Raw genomic sequence first — 21,807 nt, forward strand, 5'->3', positions numbered from 1 at the left:
CAGCATCTTGATTTAGTAGCCTCACCCGCCATCTGCTGTGGGCAGCTGCTGCCTGGACTTCTTGTCTGTGGATGATGGAGGCTGGGGTAGAGATGGGAAGGGCCATGTCCTGTCAGCTCAGGTCAGCGGCTGGAAGTGAAACAGATGATGACACGGTGACCCAGTCACCGCCACTCACAGCTCTGGCCACCTTTAACATTCCTGCTGACGTTTGAGATAGGGTCTTGTGTTTTAAAAGTTTGGCTTGGATAGGAACGAATGCAACCATTTTATAGAAGTCCCTCCATGGCTTTACGGTCCATGGTTTCAGGTCCCAGGTTCACTACAGTTAAAAGAATTCATGGAAAACGATGTATCTTGAGATGAGAGGGAGGAGAGAGAGAAGAGGGAGGAGAACAGCACATGTCCGTACAACTCTGTAGATCAGCAGAGACAACTGGTAACAAACACTGTGACCCCAAAGAAAGATAGGATGATTCAATTTGTTATGTTTTTAAAACTGCATTTATTTATTTGTGTATGCATGGAGGTCAGAGGACACCTCACAAGAGCCAGTTCCCTCCTTTCTCTGTATTTGTCCTAGGGATTGAACTCAGGTGGTCAGGTTTGGTGGCACATTGAACCATCTTCCTGGCTCCGGAGATGCAGTCTGTAACGTGCCTGCCTTCTCCAGCCTGGATCTCTATTCTCCATGAATCCTTTGCTACTGGTTCTGCTGTGGCCCCCTTATGCCTCCAGCCTGGTGTCTGCGGGGGGGGGGGAGGCATAGGAGGGGGAAGAGTGGAAGACATTGGTGCATCAGAAGAAGCCAACATGGCCCTTCCTGCCTATCAGCCTGGGCAAGAGAACAGCTGTCCAAACAGGATCCAGTAACTTAGGAAGGGGCTGGCAGGGGCGGGAAGGAAGCATGTTGGTTTTGAAGAGAATGGGACAGCTTAGGCTGGGTGTCTGCCACCACCTGAGAGAGTACACCCAGAGGATGGGTCATAGAACCCCTTCCCACAGGAAGTCAGGCCCTCACCACCCCAGCCACAGCCGGGCACAACATCCCCACTGATCCCACACTTTCCTTCTCATTTTGTCCATTCACCAACATTTCCTCCCAGGTCCGCCTTTTTAGGGATGGCCATTGTATCTGGAAGTCATGGCCACAGTACTTTTACCTGGTCCCATAGGATTGTGGGTGAAGGAGCCTTGGAGATTACTTTTGCCCTGCCTGTAATTCCTGGAACGGGACCTTGTAGCCGTTCCTGACCACGGCTCCCCAGGCTTTCTCAGCCAACACTCCCATGGCCAGGCCAGGCCAGGGCTGGAAGGCTAAGTTCTTCAATCGTGTCGGCACCCATCTAGCTCTGGTATCTCACTGGTCCAGACTCTGTGGTAGGAACCAGCTGAAGAGACTTCACCTCCTTGGGCTGACAAGCTGGTTCAGAGAAGAAAGGTTTTGTCACCAAGTCTGAATACTGAGTTTGATCCTCATGACCTATGGCATGGTAGAAAGGAATGGCTGGCTCCTGAAAGTTGTCTTTGGGGCTCTGTGTACCACCTGTGCACATGCATACATATGCACACAAATAAGTAGGTAAAATATAATAAAAAGCTGGGAGTCGTGGTACATGCCTTTAGTCCCAGCACTTGGGGGAGCAGAGGGAGACGGGTCTCTGTGAGTTTAAGGCCAGCCTGGTCTACAGAGTGAGTTCCAGGCCAGTCAGAGATGCATAGACTCTGTCTCAAAACAAATAATAATAATAATTTTTTTTGAGCCAAAATTTTTATTTATTCATTTCTTGCACTTGAAGTACTCTTCGATGACATCCTTGGCCTGAGATTCTTTGCCATAGTCCTTAACCACTACACAACTGCAACCAACTACTTTCCGTGGCTTTCCCTCTCGATCAATCTTACAGAGGCCTACCCATTCCCCGAGTTTCTTGTTGTCATCAACCTTAATCAGGTTGATTTGATGCTCAGCACAAAGGGCCTCCACCAACTTGACATACATAGGCTCATCACAGTTGGATGCAAACACACAGAGATGGGCTTGGCGCTTGTCTAAGCTTTGGCAGCTTCGCGGATGCCACGTGCGAGGCCATCGTGGATGAGGGTGGTCTTCAGCACCTCTTGCAGAGCAGTGTTGACGTCCATTACACCTCCAGCAGCAATGCCTTCCTCGGCCATGGCGGTGGATTACGGGTGAGGCAGAATCTTGAACGCACCCGCGGCTCCGCCTCCGCAAAAGCAATAATAATAATTTTTAAAGAGACTTTCTTTCCTCCTAGTGACATGACGTTTTCCTAGCCTGCCTCTCCTCAAGGGCCTTTTCCCCGGCGTCAGGCAGCCTCCTCTTCACTGTGATTTGTCAGGATACTTTCTTCAGAGGATCCCTCAAGCAAGGCCTCAGACTCTTCTGAGCAGAAAGGGACTTTCAAACTCTGTAGATGAGGAAACTGAGTGGCTGGAGAGGGCTGAACCTGCCCTGCCTCTCGATTAAGGCCCAGGAGGCATTCAGAGTTGTGGCAGCAATGCTTCATCTTGCTTTGTTTGTTTATTTTCTAAGAGTTAGGCATAGCCTTCCAACTGAGCCACATTTTCTAGTCTTTTCTTTCCTTTCCGTGAGTTCACGAGCATTCACATAGCCCTGCTAACTTGGAAATGGCCCTTAGACCCTGAAGTCATGACCTCCCTTCATACCAAAGCCTTGAATTTATCTCCTGCTCTCTCACACTAACCCTGCTGACCAGGCGGCCTCCAATTCCAAATCCTCCTGCTTCAGCCTCCAAATGTTGGGATTATGGGTGTGTGACCCTATAACCAGTGGAGACCACATCTTTTGTTGTTGTTGTTTTTGTTTGTTTGTTTTTCAAGACTGGGTTTCTCAGTAGCTATGGAGCCTGTCCTGGAACTTGTTCTATAGATCATGCTGGCCTTGAACACAAGAGATCTGCCTGCCTCTGCCTCCCCAGTGCTGGGATTAAAGACATGCGCCACCACCGCCAGGTGAGACCACACTTCTGAAGTTGCATTGTCTGTTTTTTATGGGGAGCCCACATCTTATTAACCTATTGAATGTTGCCTCATTTGCACCATCACTTACACCACTGTGCAGTTCTCTGCCAGCAGTCTGTAAAGACTTCTTGGCGCAGGCAGGTTTGGGCTGGGTGACACTAATCTGACCCTACTCCAGGCCGCGAGACTCCCCTTTACTGGGCTTGAGGACAATGACAGAATCTACCTGAGGCTGCCTACGGAGTCAGGTGAGGTCATCTGTGTAAAGCACTTCCTGTGCCGGGACCAAGTGCTGTGTGGTCTCCTGGATTCTCACCCCATCTTTGGGGATATGTGGTTCCTTTTCCTTTGGTCCCACCCTGACAAGCAGTTGGGAAGGGACTAGGATAAATGCCCCCAGTGTTCATCCAGAGCTAGAGACCCCAAGCCCATGTAGACCCTTGGTGGGATACCTGAGCATTAGGCAGATGAAGAAACCCCAAGAGAGGCCCCTACTGCCATCCCCTAGATCAGAACAGGCTGCACTGGGGTCAGAGATACATACTGACCACCGGAGACCTAGCTTCGTCCTGCTGGATTCCTTTTTATTATTGTTATTGTGAGACTGGGCCTCACATCACTGTCCATCTTCAGCGTCTGATACACCTGTGTTGTTTTGTTGTTGCTGCTGCTGCTGTTGTCTGAACTCCTAAGAGATTACAGATATCACAGCTCCCAGCTCAGGATAAGGCAGGCTCTCACTATGCAGCCCTTGCTGGCCTAGAATTCCATCTGTAGATCAGGCTAGCCTCAAGATCCAACTGCCTCTCCATCTCCTGAGTGCTGGGGTTAAAGGGCTTGTCGCCAAGCCCAGCTTAGGTCAGGGTCTTGTTTTGACATAAACCTAGGCGACTGAGAAAAGGCTTGGCAAAATTCAGCAATTGTTTTAATGAATTTCTCTGCATGGAGGAAAAAGAGGAAAACACAAACAAACCCCCAGAAATCCAGAAAATATTAGTTCTCTGACTTACTAGTTGAATAGGTTATAAAACAAGACAGTGACACTAGCTTACGGTGGCCTTGGACTGGCAATGAACTTAAGGATACAGAGATGTAAACACAGTGCTTCCTGACATGGGATTCTCACACTCAAGAATGTAGGAGGATAAGCAGCCCAGACACACCAAGGAAAAATAAAGCGAGTCTCCATATCAATCTCTACTACGTCCAGAGATAGTCTCAGAAGATTCTGTCCTCCGAGGATGGGGTGGGTCCTGGGTTCTAGCACACACTGCACAGAGGAGGCATGGAGGCTGAACTGTGTTTGGCGTTCTGGGGCTTCCCAGCCTGTCATGTTCTGGGCCTGTCTTGTGCGTCTGTCTCTCATTCTCTGCAGGTTGCCTGTAACTCCTTGGACCCATAAAACACATACCCCTTTGACCTACAACCCTTTTCTGATCTCAACAGGACACGCAAACACACCAGCGGACAAAGACCCACTCCCCCAGGAGCCACTCAGTCCAAAGGCATTTGGGAAACAAGACGACAGAGACATTTTATTAACTATCCACCCGGCTCCCTCTCAAAGTTTCTGGTATGTGGATTATTATTCTGTCTCAAATTTTGTTGCTGCTGAAGAATTTTTGACTTAGCCAGAAAAAAAACCCAGAATGCTGGCCTGTTGCTGCCTTTGTCTTAGTACTTCAGATGGTGGACTTGGACTTGGTGTCAAAAAAATCACTAGCGCATCTGGCCAAAGAGTGTCAGTAGGACCCACCCCCAGCCGTAGCCACACCCAACAGTCAGCTGTCAGCAGGCTTACCAGGAAAACTGGGGCCTGGAGAAGGATGTGGAAGGAGGTGATGCCAGGGAGGGAAGAGAGAGAGGTGAGGCACTGTCCATGGGCAGGGCAGGAGGAAGGTCTTTAATGGAACATCTCAGAGAACAGGGAGGGTCTGCATCACCACCCCCAGATCCTAGGCACAGAGGAGGTTTGAAATGTCCAGGATAAATAGAACCAATGGGGTTGGAGAAAAAGCCAGCTCCATCCCCTTTAAAAACAGTCTTACTGTGGGCACCAAAAATATATTAATATCTGTACATTTGTCATCTTTTAAAAAAAGGCAATAAAACCTCCTTGGCACCTTGTAGTTGGCTTGTTAAGAATGAGGTGATATGGAAAGCCATGAGTGCACATTCAGGTGTGACTAAGTCACACATAAAGCCATGTGACACACACACAAGCACACACATGGCTGTACACATGTGGGGCTCTGATGAAAAGGCAGAGCCCTTGGAACCCTGAGAATTAGCCCTGCAGGCATGTGAGCCGCCGCCAGCCCCAACACTGCCCTAGTTCACTGGGATGCTCTTTGCTGGGGTCAGCTCTGCAGTCCACGGGGATCCATTGCCCGGCTTGTACTCCAGCTCGCCTCTCGACACATCTCCAGCGTCCTGCCACAAGGAAGCAAGGCCTGGCTCTGTAAGCAGCTGTCTCTAATCACTTGGCCTCGTGCCCACTCAGACACAGGCACCCATCGTCCCGGGCTCAGAAGGACCCTGCCTGTAAGACAGACTTCCCAAAGTGAGCACAAGACAGTGTCTGACCGCGCAGGTGTGCCTGGCATGAGGCACTAGGGCTCTGGTCCTGATCCCTGGTGTTCTGGCAAGAGGCTGCAGGAAGGTGAACCCGCTAGGCAGCGGGGAGGGAACCCCCGTCCTTCCTGCAGGCCTGTGCTGCTCAGAGGTGGGGGCTGCCCTGCAGCAAGGAAGTGACAGTGTTCTGCAGGGCCACAGCTACTTTCTTGGAGGTCTTGCGTAGCAGTGGGCTGTCGGGGTGGTTCTCCTTGAGGTGCAGGACATGACCCTCCTGACTCTCAGAGGTGCAGCCACACTCCTCACACACGTACAACTTGGCCCGGCGCTCCTTGTACGCGTACTTCTGCTGCACGCCGTGGATCTTCTTGAGGTGGGACTCCAGAGAGCAGCGCTGGGTGAAGGCCTTGTCACACAGGCTGCACTTGTAGGGCCGCACACCTGTGGACAACAGGGGGCGGCATCAGGAACTGACAGGGACTGTGGAGCCTGTCCGAAGCCTCCGTACACACAGAGGTCAGGACACCTGAATGCCAAGTAACCAGGTGACTTGGGAATCAAGTCCTTGTCTATGAATTCAGGACGCTGCCCTAAGCTTCAGGATGTGCCTCCCAGGTCCCAGGCAGGTCGGAGACATGCCCTCTGGACAGACTTCACTTACCAGTGTGGGTTCGGACATGTCTCTTGAGGTCAAAGGTGTCATTGAAGCCCTTTCCACAGTATGTGCAGAGATGCCTCTTGACATCGTTGTGACATTTCATGTGTCGGTTCAGCATGCGCTGGTAGGTGAAGGCCTTCTGGCAGATGTGACAGGTAAAAAGGTCCCCATTTGGACTGTCCCCCAAGGTCACCTGTGGGTGAGGACGGTATTTGTGGCAGATATCAAGAAATCAGCGCTATAGGCTGGCAAATATGCCAGCCCCCTTCCATCCCCACAACACTCTTAAGAAAAGCAGGCCCACCCTCCAGAGCCAATAACCTGTGATGTGACATCTGCTAAGAGGAGATGCAAAGAACCTCTGGGTATTGGCACAGCTTCCTGTTGGGTCCCCCTTTTGAGGCTGTCACCTTGAACTTCCCATCCTCCTGACTTTATCTCCCAAGTGCCGGGGTTACAGGAGTGTGCCATTATGCCTGGTCCGCGAGGGGCTGAGGGTGGAACTCATGGTTTTGTTAACACAAGGCAAGTCCTCTGTCCACTGAGCTAAATCTCAAGCCTTAGAAATAGTTTTCTATCTTTGTATAAAAACTCATTTTATGTCTATGGGTGTTTTCCCTGCATGTATATGTCATGCCTGTGCGCCACATGCTTGCCAGTGCCCATGGAGGCCAGAAGTCTTATCCCTTGGAACTGGAGTTACAGACAGCTGTGAGGGGTGCTGTGGGTGCTAGGAATTGAACCCAGGTCCTCTGGAGGAGGGCTGGAAGACCGATGAGCCGTTTCTACTGCTCCATCATTTTCTTTATTAATTATGGAAACTTTCAAATTTATGCAATGGCGGAAAGACTAATGTCATGATTCCTTGTCCATTACCCGGTGCAGGTCTTCTTACTCAATCTTTATTACCCTCCTGCTCCTTGTCTGGGTCATGTGACACACCCTGGTGCCACCACCAGACACTGTTTAGAGCGGCTGTGACAGCATTCTGGGTGTGACCACAAAGGTGTGGCTGAGCGACCAGGTCTCTTCCTTGACTCTGTTCACAGTGACTGGGCTCTGTCAGGGGCCTGCCACTAGCCATTCCTCCCGAGATCCTGGACATCTGTCATACCACACTTCCATTGGCACCCTTCCCTTTATCCTGCTTTTGGTACTCGGAGAATTCCCTGTCTCTTGCCAGTTAAGATCCTTTGAGCCAGGCGGTGGTGGTGCACGCCCTTAATCCCAGCACTCAGGAGGCAGAGGTAGGGGGACCTCCGTGAATTCGAGGTCAGCCTGGTCTACAGAATGAGTTCCAGGACCTATGTCATGTCTCCTATATTGTCCTGTCCTGTGTTCTTCTCTCCCTCCCTGTAGGGATCTGAAGGGTAGAGGAAGGCCTGGCAAGGAGGTTGAGCCTAGTAACTGTGACCAACGTAGCCTCTTTGCCGCTACCCCCCCCCCAGTTATCCACCCCTGGCCTTTGCAGGTAGGAAGAGAAGGGACAGAACTGTCCTTCCAGCCATAGCTAGTCTTTTGACATGAGGGATGGCCCCAGAAGAACACCTTTCCGCTAGATCTCCACTGGCAGGTGCTCCCAGGCCTTGGGGCTTTGGGGAGTCCACCCAGCCCGGGCAGCCGACTGCTTCCTCTCCTCTGTGACAAGCCATCTGTACTGCCTCATTTGTGCTACAGAGCAGGAGAGAGGGTGGGGTGTGCGCTGCCCCTGCCCCCTGCATACCCTGCTCACTGCCATATACTTAAGGAACAGCAAACTACTCCACTGACCCGGACCTCTTGCTCCCTGCTGCCCATATTGGACTCTACAGATGCAGCTGGGCCTGGCTCCAGCTTCTTCACCTTGAGACCTGGTGTAAATGCGCGGCTCTTCTTTAGCTCTCCTGGCTTTGCGGCCAGAAATGAGAGAGATCACTTGCTGATACAGACTCCAAAAGGTTGGGTGACCTCACTTCCTATCTGTTTCTTTCCTCTGTGTGCTCCAACTAAGTGAGTCTCTGTAAAAGTCACAGTCCACGACTCGGATTGGTCTCCTGTGTCATAGCTGTGCCCCTAATCTGTGGGTTAGACATGGCCTCTACACATGCCCCTGGACCTCGAGAAAGAATGAAAATTATTACCTTCATCTTGGTTCGTAGGAAAGCCTGGTCTCTGCTCTGGGAATCTGTCAGATGGTCCACATCTTCAGGGGGTAGCTGGGCCACCACACAGGGTCCTGGGGCCACACTATAGCTGGAGTCCCGAAGGCTCATGTCCAAAGCCAGAGGGCAAGAAGGGGGTTCGGCCACAGATGGCTCTGGTTCCCGGTAGGGTGGGGGTGGACAGAAGCCCAGGCTGACTGGAGAGAGAGAGAACAGCCAGATGAGGGTGGGCAGAAAAGACCCATCAGAGTTCCAGGAAGATTCCTGAGCAAGAAGAAGACTAGAATCTGCGGCCTCCCTTCCTCCCGCTGCAGGCATGTGGCAGAGCAGGGCAGGCCCCTGGGCCTCGGATGCTGCACCTCCCTCCTGCCCATTCAGGTGATTACAGGTGACGCCAGCCAGGAGCCACGGCCCTCGAGTAGCTTCTCTTAGCGGAACTGGGAGGACTGAATTGCCCCGCCAATTATGCTGCCAAGTGTCTGCCTGCCACACCTGGGCCAGTCGCTCTGGATTCCAGCATGCCCTTACTCCTCTGGGGACAAAGGGCACCACTGGAGGCCTTGGCAGGAAAGGCTCCTTCAGACTCATTCAAGCCCAGACGGTTCCTGGCCAACTGGACCCTTCTGGGCCTATTCTACAGGCAGATCTTTGGGGTTTGGGTGGTCCTAGCCTTTCCTCCCTGACCTGGCTAATCCCTGCTACTGTAGCCCATCAGGATCCTGGGCTCAGACTGGGCACAGCTCTGTCAGCAAAGAGGCCAGGTGGGTGGAGAGGGAGGAGGCCAAGGAACAGCAGGTGGATGCTCGTAACAGTCTCTGGGCGCCCTGCCCAGCGCTTACACAACCCTGCTCCACTGCAGGACCGCTCACTGTGGCAGTCAGGCTGGGCGCCCTCCGGCACTGCAGTGGCATCACCGATACCTGGCAGCCCTTTGACAAGGCCACTCCCCTCAACAAACACCATGAACTCAACGGGCCAGGCCTTCCAGGCTGAGCTGGGACCCTGAGCCCCGGTCCTTACAGGACAAAGAAACACGGGTAGCAAGTCTCAAGGCCCGCAGAGCTGGGACAAGAAGTATAATTTTCCAATTAGTCAGTACAACCTAAGCTCTGTACTTAAAAAGCTATAAATTAGGAAGTTTCCTAGTTTCAGAAGGAAAAAAACCTCAGGAGGGGGGCCTTGTACAGAAAGGATGAATGAATAGGATTTCAGGGCCTCGAGCTACGCCCTCTGAATACTGTATTCCAAGCAAAAGATGTCAATGTAGGGCAAGGACCCAGGCTATTACCCTCATCTCTTCTGGGGGACCGCCAGGGTTGTGGGGGAAGGGAAATATAAAAGGACCTGAGTTTCGGGAGAGGCCCAGTTCTCGCCCCCTCAAAACACAACAAAGTCTCACAGAGGGAGAATGCGCCTGCCTGCCTCCCAGAACCCGTTCTTCTGGCGCTGGCGTCCGTCTGTCCAGGGGGTGGGGGACCTTAATGAACCATCTCATTCCAGGAGTTGATTCACTAGCGCCTGGCCCCAGCCTGGCACCTGAGCTGGCATACCACCTCTCTCTGAGCCATGCTGACTGGTGTCGGGCTCAGAGACCAGTCTCCTGTAGTGGAGCCTGTGTAACACTCAGGCCTAGGACCAGAAGATGGGGTCAGAGGAGTGGCGACTCTGGTGCCCACTCACCAGACAGGCCTTGGCTGAAAGTCCAAAACTAGGTGACAATTTCCACTTCTCAGCCCAAGGAGAGGAAAATGTCACCACCACCATCCTCATCCTGTCACCTGGGCTGGTGTGAGGGACACTTCTGAGAGGCAGCCGGCCACATGGCCTGGGTGGAGGATCAGCCTGTGAGGTGAGCTGTCACACTTGGCTCCTTGGCCCTATGGAGGAAAGGCTGGGCTAGGAGTCTAAGGCCTGCAGTCTGTCGTAGAGGATGAGCCCTGGCCTTTCTTTCCTCCTACACAAACCCAGGAAGGTTGCTAAGGACAGCAGACAGGACAGAGCTGGCTCAATGGGCACTCCACGCTGTCTCTACCCAAGCAAAGGGCCAATACGACTGCCAGGGTGGGGATGTTTACCTCAGTTTACCCACCCCATCAAACCTGTCTCCCTGCCACCCCCACTAAAGTGTCTCTACAGGGCTGCACGCACAGGGAGTAGCCACTGGCATCCTCTCCACCTATCCCGAGTGCCACTGAATGGCAGGAGGCAGAACTGGTTGCGCCTTGCTGGTGCTCCTCTCTGTCCTCTAATTAGATGTTTCCTGCAAGGCGGTGGCCACGGTGGCTACTACTCATTGCCCCCGCCCACAGCCACCAAGTGTGGCAAGCCAGTCTGGCTAGCCCTCTCCCTCCTCCCTCAGGGACTGGTAAGTTCTCTCCTGTTGCCTTTACCTGGGCGATGCTACAGAGCTGGCCTGGAGCAGCAGACCAGATTTGAAAAGGCCTCACCCTCCGCAGGCCTCCTTTCTTTCAGTCACTGGCCCAAATACCAGGCAGACTGCCAGGTCCTGGCCCATAAAAGGCCTCAAGACAGGGCTGCACATAGGCCTGACCCTCAGCTTTCTGGGGAGAGCCTGGACTTCTGGCTCCCCAGCTGACCTAACAAGTGCTGGTGAGCGAGCGTGAGTGTGCACACCCAGGCTGGCTTTAGGCTGCCTTGTACACTGATCTGGAAGGGCTGGGTCCCTTGTGTTCAGCTCTCTCAGTCCTGCGTATCAGCCAGCCATCACCTGAAAGGGACAGCCGTAGCCAGTGGGCAGGCGCTGCCGTGCCAGAGCGCAACAGGCCTGTCTCTTTGCCTTTTGTTGCCCTTCCGCTGGATACAGCGTTCTCAAGGCAGGAGCCGCTTCCTTTCCCAGTTGCTTTCCTTTCATGCAGCGTCTGTGCTGAAGTTAGACTCAACTCTTGGCCCTCATGCCAGGGGGCCAGGCCCTGAATGGACGAGGAGCCTACTGGCTGTGTGTGGCATCCTTTACCCTGTTACCCGCACAGACTGGAGGCCACCTGCCTCTCATGTGCTGTGCGCTGAAATGAATGACGACACAAATATCCACAGTGGCTGAGCTGTGCTCCCTCCTCTCCTCCCCAAACCTGGAGCACTGTCTCCACCATCTTCTCTGGGACAGTGCAGCAGCATCTGCCTTAGAACCTCCAAGCTTGGGTACAGAGCAGCTTGCACGACAGTGTCTCATACGACAGTTGCATTTCCAGCTGCTCTTCTATGCGTGTCCTGCCCAGGGCACTCAGCAGTCGCTAGAATGCTCACGAAAGCTCAGCCTTCCCACACGTACTACATGAACTGGGGGTGGGGGACACAGCTGACGTTACAGCCAATCCTACTCAGCCTGGCAAGAACAGAGTCAGGCAGATCTCTGAGTTCAAGGTCAGCCTGGTCTACAAAGTGAGTTCTAAGACAGCCAGGCAGGGCTACATAGAGAAACCCTGTTTCAAACAACAACAACAAAAGCTGGTCAAGTCCCCGCACTGTCTAGAGCAGTGTCAGGCTGGGCCGTGTTGTCTGGAGGAATACCGGCACTCCTGCACTTCAGCCTCCTTGATCCGGGTCTTCAGTTTCTTTGAGACAAGGTCTCAGACCCCGTCTGTAGCTGACCTTGAACTCCAGATCTTCTTGCTTGCCCTGTCCAAGTGCTGAGATTATAGGCGTGCCCTCAACGTAGCCGCCACATTTGGACATGTGCTGCCAGAACAGACCAGCCAGCCAGAATATTGCCGGGGGTGGGGGGGGCTTGGACGTGGGGGGCCTCAGAGCCTAGAAGAGGCTCCTGGAATTCTCCCGGAGTTCCAGTTTTCTGGCTCAGTCCGTCCCCAGGTCCCTTCCCGACTGTTGCTTCTTCACTCAGCAAGGACAAGCTGTAGAGAAACTGTCCCACTACAGCGCCTTCAGCCCTTCCACAGTGCAGGACTGGAATTTACCCCCGGCCAAGGGTACCTGCCTCAGCCTACAAACAAAACAAAAAATCCCTCCCTGTCACCACAGAGTAAACATACTACCAACAGACTCTGGTACCAAGAGAGATGGTGGATGGAGAGAGGAGCCGAATGAACCCCTAACTTGAGCTGTCTTCAATAGGGAATGGGGTCATTTCCTCACTTGCCTGTCTTCCATTGTAGGCTCTCAGCTGTGCCCTCAGCAAAGGTGAAGGACTGACCGCCCTGAGAGAAGACCCTCTGGAAGCTTGTGTAGGGAGCAAGGCTGACGTGATTGTGAAGGGCAATCCCAGGTCAGGCCCAGCAACACACCATCCTCTGTGTGTGGTCAACCTTCCCTTCCAGGTAGTCTCCATGAAACTTTGAGGGTCTCAGGGATCCTTGGCGGGAAGGTCAGAACGTACACGCTCCCATGTTCCCCAGTCCTCCCACTGGGGATGGGGTCATTGCTTAGCTGGTCAAAATGTGCCCCAAGAATCTGTGAGGTAGGGTGACAGAAACGTGCCTAGCCGGCTCCTGGGGTCATGGCTGGCTGGTGATGGAATGGCTCAGCCAGGAGACAGAACCCACCCCCTGCACTCCAGTCATCTGAGGCACCCAAGCGTGGACTGAGGCTGTTCCCTTTTCATTTCCAAATCTGTGGGAAAACTGCGGCTCCTGTGGACCACCTAATTTAGAGGAGGAAAACTGACCCGTAACTTGTACCCACAGGTCTTTCTCTTCACTCAACCAACGAGGGGAAATTCTTCTAAGAGCGCATTTCCCAGCCTGGGCAATCCTGAGAGAGGGAGCTACTACCTGCACTGCATGGCTCCTCATCAGGACAGCCTTAGTAGGTGGCAACGACCACCCAGAGGCCGCCTATCTCCTCCACTGGACAGGCTGCGAGGCCAGGTCTGTGGTCTTTGTGACCCTCAGATCTGTGCTAACCCGAGGAAGACTGAATGATTTGAACAAACGGAGTATCTTTGTCCTTCGTGAAAGTCAACATATGATCTGTTACTGATTGGGATATGAAATAAAACTAAAAATAACAGCACTCTGAGCCTGGCTCAGACACCGCTCACCTTTAGCACAGTCCAAGTTCAGTTTATCAGATCCCAAGGAGCAGCTAAGCAGCAAGTCAAACACAGATTGGGGAGGAGGCTGGAGCAAGGAAGGGGCTGTGTCCCTCACTGGCCTTCCGGAGGTGGAGCGCTGGACAATTGGCCAAAACACTTAGCCAAGCAGAAATCACAAAATCCCAAGCCTCAGGTGAGGAGGCACCCTTCCCTTTTTGCCTCCTATTTTCTCACACTGGGGATTCTAGGACCTTCTGGCCATTGCCTTGTTTAAGAAGCCTTCAGAACAGCCTTTTGGCCCCTTGAAATAAAGTTAAGTTGTAAAACATCCTACCACCACTGGATCCTGGCAGGACTCACACAAAACACTCACATCCAAGACACTAACAGCTTATTCAAGAGGGAAACTGAGGCAAGAGCCCACACAGGGTCCTCACTCACCACCCCCATTCCCCCACTTTCTTAAAAGCCTGGGTGGTGCCAGAGAGCCTGCAGATCAAGGGTCAAAGTCGGTTGGTTAATTACCACCTCCCCCCACCCCCGCTTGGAGGCGCAGGGCAGTACGCTCCTGCCCCACCCCCAAGCCGGGGAGGGGGAGTTGAGAAAGCGCTTGCCTCCCGATCTAGGGATCCAGGGTTTTTGTATCAGGAGCAGAAGTGTCCTAGGGCTCTGGAGGAAGATGCTGCCGGAGGAAGAGACAACTCCGGTTACTAATTCTAAGATGACGCGCAGGCTGTCAAGGCGTCTTCCCTAAATAAACTAGTACACCAGCTTCCTGGAGTGTGTACCTTAGGTGTGGAGTGGGCTCCAGAACCCTCTTTTGCTTAGTGTCCTCTGCAAGGGTGAACAGAGGTGGGACCCAACACCACCTTGTCTCAAGGGCAAGCAAGGTGCATCAGGTGTATTTCTCAGCAACTCCTGGACCATCAGGCTGGAGACCAGGGAAACTCGGAGGCCCTGAACCTCGGCTCTCTTATCTTAAGCGAGCAGTGTTGTGGGGGCGACTAAAGCTCCAAGTTTTCCTTTACAATGTAGCCCAAGTCTTAGCGGAAACTCCAGCTCCTTTCCAGTCCCCCGCCCTCCCCACCAAAGTGGCATCGCTTCAGTGATCCTCAACTGCCTCATGAAAGAAAGTCCAGGTTTTCTGGATTTATGATGCGAGAGCCCGGGGTGGGGGTTGGGGGGCGTCCCCTGAGCCGTGACACACCCCGCTGCATCCCCGGCAGCGCGGGCCTGCGATCCCTAGTCTGGGACATCGGCCGAGCCTCGGCTTTGAGCCCCATCCGCCTTACCGTGCTCCTCCCGCGCCGGGGGTCGGTCTGCGGCGGGAATCCGCGTCCCCACGCGCACTGACCGGCGCCGACCGCTTGTCCGTGCGCCCCGCCCTCCCGGCGCCAGGAGCCCGAGATGCCTCACCTGGCACGTAGATCTCGCCGCGCTCCTCGTCCGGGAGTTCGCTCCAGTTCCTTTTGCACGTGGAAACGCATGGCTTCTTCACCAGGAATGCGCGGGGCATCTTCGATCCCTCCTGGACCGGCGCGGTTCGCTCCCGTAAGTCGAGTCCGGGTGGTCGTCCCACCTTTTCGGGGCTGAGGCGCGGGAATGGGGACAGTTCAAGAAAGGAGTTCGCCGAGGCGTGCCCACGTTCTGAGGGAAGAGAGTACCAGGGACGGCGCGTGGAGCGTCCAACTCCGCCGAAGGCCGCCGGTGCCAGCAGAGCGGGTGCAGCCAGGTGCACCCGGATGGAGAAGCGCCAAGCTAGCGTCCCCTGGCTCGACTGGCGTCCCTGCGGCCGCTCGCGAAGTCTTCAAGTGCGAGCTGGACGGACGGGTTCACGCTTTATTGGCTCGCGGCGGTGTGTGTTGGTGGCTCGGGCGGGGGTGGGGTGGGGTGTTGATCTGATCTAATTAGCTTGGAGTGGCCGGGAGCGCGATGGCGCATGCGTTGGGAAATAACGGTGACAACCCACCTATTTGTTACCTGTCGAACCGGTTTCCATTCCGCTGCGGGTGAGGTGGCCTCGCGGCCCGGGCGGGGCGGCACGACGTGGGTAGGAAGTGGGGGGGTTGGCGGCCCGATAGGGGTGGGTTTGGGGGCGGGCTCCGGTACCCACACCCAACAGCACCCGACCCGACCCGGACCTCCCTTGCCCGGCGTCGTCAGGTTTGCAAACTAGAGTTTCGGAAGGAGCAGGCACGGGAAGGGAGGGCAACGTTATTTGCACCGTCGCTAGCACGCTCTGTGAGCGATGACATAAAACTCGCCCAACAGGCCTGGGCCCAGCCTGACGCGCCCCGGGCACCCGGAGAGGTACAAAGCCGCCGGGCGGGAACAGGCGGCCCATGCCCGGACCCAGCGGCCCTGGATCCCCAAGGCCTGGCTGAGCAATTCTTGATTCAGCACAGAGGTATTTGCTGGGCACCGGCTTCCTGCGGGAAGGCACACTAGGCGGCAGGAGCGCGTAGACTGGGAGGCTCGGAAGCGCCAGTGAATCCAAAAGCTCGAGCCTGCCTTTCGGTTGTGCCGCTGTTTAACCGACCTGAGTCCAACTTAATTGAGGCCAGCGCCGTGGCATATAGGCGGACGCGGTCTTCCAAACTCAGAAATAGCCGGTTTTGGAATTCTGAAAATCCGTGAGAGACCAGGGGATGAAGACCCCAGCTGAGGTCTGACCTAGTCCTCTTTGCCTGTTGCACCAGTATCCTCCCTGGGTGGGAACTCAACAAGCAGCTACTCCCCATCCACCCTCCTGTGTTCTTCAGTAGGCCCGGTTGGAGTGATGCCCCACCCCCATTGGACTGCCCCGGAGTGTTCCGTGGCCTTCATTCAGCCACTTCACTGTGACACTTTGGCCGTGGCTGAGTTTCTTTTACTGGCTGACCTATTAAAGGCAGGGATGGGACCTGCAGTTAAAGGCTACTAACATTTTAGACTCCAGACCTCAGTGCAACTTTCTCACAGTGTTAAATGTTTGCTGGAACAGACTGTGAAGGAAATTAGTCTGATAAATGAATTCACACAGTTCAAAAGTCAGGAGGCACAGGTCATAACCCAGCACGTGGGGAGCTGAGGCAGGGAAGCTGAACAGTAGAGGCCAGCCTAAATTCATCATGAAATCCTGCCTCAAACACAAAACAACAAGAGGCCAAAGAAATGAAGGCCTTGGAGCTGGCTGAGAGGTCAACGCCCAGGACTCACGTGGCGGAAGGGATAACTGATCCCACAAATTGTTCTTTCACCTGTACAGACACACCGGGTAACTGGTGCCACGCACACATCTGGACAAGATAAGTCAAAAGGAAAGGGAAGTGGTTAGGACGGACTGAGAGGCATTCAGAGGACATTTCAAACATGGAGATACTTGGAGAGACCCTGTACATCTCCCCAGGATCTTTGTGAAGATGGGTGGGTGAGGAGAGACACATCAGCCTCCCTCTCACTGAGCAGGAAGTAGTTGGACCAGGAGCCTGAACTCTCTATTCCTGGAGAATCACAGAGTTACTGGGAAGGCGCTGTGACCCTTAGGGCCATTAAGGTTTGCCACCTCCCTTTGCTGTCCCTGGAGAGCTGTCTGTCATAGTCCACTCTTCCCTATCCACCTCTCATTCTGATCTTGGACCTTGCCCTTCAACTAGCATTAAGTGAGCAACTACTGTATGCTTATCTTTAGCAATAAATCCTGGGGTAGCAACATGGATTGTCTAGGAGGCAACTGAACTTAGCTCACTTTCTTTCTTCCTTATTATTATTGTTGTTGTTGTTGTTGTTGTCATTTTGAGACAGGATTTCCCTGTGTAGCCTTGGTTATCCTGGAACTTGCTCTGTAGACCAGGCTGGCCTTGTACTCGGAGATGCCTGCCTCTGCCTCCCAAGTGCAGGAATTAAAACCGTGCCCAGCTTCCACAGTAGGCATTGAGCCCTTTTGTGGTGCCATCCCAACAGGCTGGTCCCAGGGAGTACCCAGGAGAGTCTACGTGAAGTCTTCACAGATGACCCTAGATACAGAGCCAGGCTTTCTCATCAGACTAGTTTGGATGTCCAGAAAGCCAGGTGGGGAGCTAAACTGGGCGAAGCCAGCCAGTCCAGTGTCCCTGCTGGTACAGAGTCACAGCGAACGGAGCAAGGTCCAGGAGACTGGGGCCTTTGTGCCATCTCTCTGCTGCTGCAGCTCCTGTGGGATAGCAATACTTACGGAATGAATGGTCTTTACATTTTTGCTTATCTCTTTTATATGTATGAGTGTCTTGTCTGCATGTGTGTCTGTGTCTCACATGCATGCCTGGTGTTTGAGAAAGCCAGACGTGGGCAGCAGTGCACTGGGATTGGAGTGGCAGGTGGGTACTGGGAATTGATCTCAGGGCCTCTGGAACAGCAACAGGTGCTCTTAACTGGTGAGCCATCTCTACAGCAACTCTACCTTATGTTTTAAGAAGGTGTCTCTCCAATGGGGATGTTCTATCGGGAACTCACCAAGGCCATCTGGCCCGGGACTGAAAAATCATGGGATAAAACTGGACTCGCTGAACCTAGCGGACAATGAGGACTACTGAGAACTCAAGAACAATGGCAATGGGTTTTTGATCCTACTGCACCTACTGGCTTTGGGGGAGCCTAGGCAGTTTGGATGCTCACCTCACTAGACCTGGATGGAGGTGGGTGGTCCTTGGACTTCCCACAGGGCAGGGAACCCTGATTGCTCTTCGAGCTGATGAGGGAGGGTGACTTTATCGGGGGAGGGGGAGGGAAATGGGAGGTGGTGGCGGGAGGAGACAGAAATCCTAAATAAATAAATAAATAAATAAATAAATAAATAAATAAATAAGGTGTCCCTTTATTAAGGTGGTGGTGGTGCACGCCTTTAATCCCAGCACTTGGGAGGCAGAGGCAGGTGGATCTCTGTGAGTTCTAGGCCAGCCTGGTCTACAAGAGCTAGTTCCAGGACAGGCTCCAAAGCTACAGAAAAACCCTGTCTCGAAAGGCAGAGGCAGGTTTTTCTGTGAGTTCAAGGCCAGCCTGGACTATATAATGAGTTCCAGGGGAGCCAGGCTACGTAGAGAGACTGTCTCAAAAATTAAAAAGAAAACTTAGTGTGAGCTAGGTCCTCACACTGGACCTAGAACTCGTGGTTTCAGCTGGTTTGCTTGCTCATCAAGCGTTTTCCCACTAAGCCATATGCTAACCCATAGAATAGGGAAGGATTACCTGGGGTTGTGATGGTGGTAGGTGGGGTTGCTGAGGTCTGAATGAGAGGTGGGAGCCAGCTGGACAAAATGGCCAAGAGCATAAATCAGAACCAAAAGCTGGCGCCAAGGCCCATGGTAGAAAACAAATCTAGTGTGTGCAGCTGTGGTGGCTGGATGCTGGGAAGGAGGGAAGCTGAAAGCTGGGTCCCTGGCATGACCTGTGATGCTGGATGGAGAAGGAGCAGGGAAGTGGCGGTAAGGAGACCAGGGCTGTGTTGGAGCTACTGCAATGGTCCAAGTAAGAGATGGTGGCTTGAGTCACAGTGAAAACCAAGCCATGAGTCAAGGGTCTTGAATGACATCACCTGTTAGTATAGAGGACAAGAGGATGAAGGAAAGTGGAGCCCGCAGCAAGCAAGAACCATGATGCCCACTGTGAGCTGTCTGGATATGATACTCAATCCCCATCCCAAGGAGCCTGAGTAGTTAGGAAGGATACTGGATGGTGAGTGGAACTACTCCTTCCTGCTATCACACTTCTTAGGAGCCAGGATAGGATGGAGGCATGGAAGGAGCTGTAAACCTGGAGGTCTAAAGCACAAAGGATCATGGGAGATACGCTGAAAAGACACAGAAAAGAATACAGCTGTAGTCAGTGCCTGTGGATCTGGGCCACGTCATCTACCCTTTCAGGGCCTCAGTTTCCCTAGCTGTGACCTCGGGCTCCTAGTTCTAGCTCTGACCTTTGGCAGTCGAGATTCTGAAGAATGACCTTTGCCTGGGAGACAGCAGCTCTGCAGTGGGCAGCCCTTCAGAGCGGGCTGACGGGGTCCTTTGTCAGCCACTTGAGCAGGTTCCCCTGCACCCCCTCAGCTAAGACAGGTGTCAGACACGCCAGGTTGGCCTCTACCTCCCTGTGTTGCTGAGGATCACATTGTTCCTCCTGCTTCCATACCCTGCCAACCAGCAGCTTTTCCAGACCGGCTTGGGAATAGACCCATGGAATCTGCAAAGCTCCTGATAAGGGGCCACCCCTAGCCAGATGACAAAAGGCTGGGGACCATGGCAGAGGAGATGGTTTTTAGCCAAGGTCTGTGGAGTGGAGCTGGTTGCTCTTGGTGGGTACCAGAGCGTGGGGTGAAACTCCACCACAGTAGCCACAGGTCCTATCTGCCAGTTTCAGGCCCAGCTCACAGACTCCACATTATGGCTCTGCTGTTGAAGTCATCAGCCTCCAAATGAGAGTCCCACAGCCCCAAGTCACTGCCTCTCTCTTCCCCACCCCTCTCCCCCTAGCTGCCACCTAGGCCAAGTCCCTGCCACCCTTCACCTGCTCTGGGCTCCCTGCTAGCCCCACAACCAGCCATAGATGTTATGAAAATCCATACCCTCATCTCCCTTCAGTGGACAGAGCCCCGAGTGCCCTGTTCCTAAGGGCCTCTGCCTCCTGCCGTTTCCCCGTGTGCCCAATCTGGAAACTGACTGCTCCTCATCCAGGTTTCTGACCAATGTCCCTTCTTTCTAGAGCTGATGCCCCCGTTGTCATCTCTACTACCAGATTCTGTTCTCTTTGTTAGCGGTTTGTCATTGCCATCCCACCAGTATCAGGTTTTCTAGAACCTGTTTCTTTTTATCTTTTATATTACTTTTGTATGTATGCATGCACACTAAAGGTGTGTGGGTGTGTGTGTGTGTGTGTGTGTGTGTGTGTGTGCGTGCGCGCGTGCGTGCGTGCGTATGTGCGCGTGCTTACAGGTATGTGACGGCCAGGAACTGAAGTCAGGTGTCTTCCACAGTTGCTCTCTACACGTGTTTTCTTCCTTGCTTCTCTCTCTGAACTGGCTCAACTGGCTGAGCTCCCAGAATCCTCTTGTTTCCGCCTCCCTAGCACTTGGTTCATAGGTGCTCCCTGCCACACTCAGCCTTTGTTTGTGCAGCAAGCCCCAGCCCCAAGGGTCCCTATTTACAACACTATTTTTTAAATTATTTTAACCATACTGTGGTACCACACCTTGGTCATGCTAAGCAAGCCCTCCACCCATTTCTCTCTTACTTCCTGAGTCGTGGTCTTGCTAAGTTGACCTAGTTGACCTTAATTTTCTGTAGACCAATCTTGAAGTTTTGACCTTTCTGCCTCTGCCTTGGGTTCTTGAGTGGTTGTGATTTCAGGTTGGGAGTAACATCTTTTTTTAAAAAAAAAATTTAAAGACAGCCTCACTGTGTAGCCCTGGGCCTGCCTGGAGCTCATTCTATAGACCAGGTTGGTTTGAAACTCTTCTCTGCACCGAGTGCTGGGATTAAAGGTGTCTACTACCATGGCCAACCCAACAAACACATTTTAAATAGCTTTATTATTATCCATGTTCCATAACATTCATCCTCACAAAACATATAATTCAGGGGTTTTAGTCTCCAGGAAGTTCTACAGCTATCACCCTAAGTCCAGAGCTTTCTGTCTTAGTTAGGGTTACTATCGCTGCGATGAAACACCATGGCCAAAATCAAGCTGAGGAGGAATGGGTTTATTTGGTTTACACTTCCACATCATAGTCCATCACAAAAGGAAGTCAGGACAGGGACCTGGAGGCAGGAGCCTGATGCAAAGACCATGGAGGGGTGCCACTTACTGACTTGTGCATCCTGCTTTCTATAGCACTCAGGACCACCACCCAAAATGGGCTGAGCCCTTCCCCATCAATCACCAATTAAGAAAATGCCTTATATTTGGATCCTATGGAAGCATTTCTCAACTGGGTTTCCTTCCCTCCTTTCAGATAACTCTAACCTGTGTCGAGTTTGACATAAAACTAGCCAGAAAAAAAAAAATCCCTGCGAAAAGAAACTCTGCACATTGGCAGCCGCCCTCCACTCCCCAACCCCTGCCCTGGTACCTACTATGCTTTCTGGTCCATGGACTCCTTTTGTGAAGCATCCTTGTATCCACAAACCCAGTGCTATGGGGAGGGGGTTCTTTTAGGTCCCATTTTTACAGATAAGAAAATGGGGGGGGGGGATACAAGGGTGACAGGCAGACCATGGAAGGACTGGGAAGTGAGTGGGATTGGGTGCACGAAATGAAATTCCCAAAGACTATTCAAAGTTATATTTAAAAAAAAAATCAAGGCCCAGGGCCATTCAAGGATTAACTTCTCCTTTTTCCAGTGAACTCTCATGCATGGGAGGGACAGAAATGCAGAGGAGGGAGGCGTGAGGGAACAAATGGGAGCTCCTGTCTCC

The 21,807-nt window shown here is 53.0% G+C and overlaps 1 protein-coding gene and 1 pseudogene across 1 annotated transcript; both read right to left on the reverse strand.

Annotated features, from left to right (window-relative positions):
* Positions 1 to 1,752: 1,752 nt before the first annotated feature.
* On the reverse strand, positions 1,753 to 2,213 carry LOC101983239 (annotated as a pseudogene).
* A 3,512-nt stretch (positions 2,214 to 5,725) lies between these two features.
* Positions 5,726 to 14,903, reverse strand: Ovol1 (ovo like transcriptional repressor 1). Its single transcript, XM_005351739.2, has 4 exons — positions 14,804 to 14,903; positions 8,359 to 8,576; positions 6,242 to 6,431; positions 5,726 to 6,021 (listed from the first exon to the last, which is right to left on the reverse strand). The coding sequence occupies exons 1-4, from the start codon at positions 14,901 to 14,903 to the stop codon at positions 5,726 to 5,728; spliced, it is 804 nt and encodes a 267-aa protein (XP_005351796.1).
* Between the last annotated feature and the right edge of the window lie 6,904 nt (positions 14,904 to 21,807).

The sequence above is a fragment of the Microtus ochrogaster genome, chromosome 8 (genome assembly GCF_000317375.1).
Source record: "Microtus ochrogaster isolate Prairie Vole_2 chromosome 8, MicOch1.0, whole genome shotgun sequence".
In the NCBI taxonomy this organism is placed as follows: Eukaryota; Metazoa; Chordata; class Mammalia; order Rodentia; family Cricetidae; genus Microtus; species Microtus ochrogaster.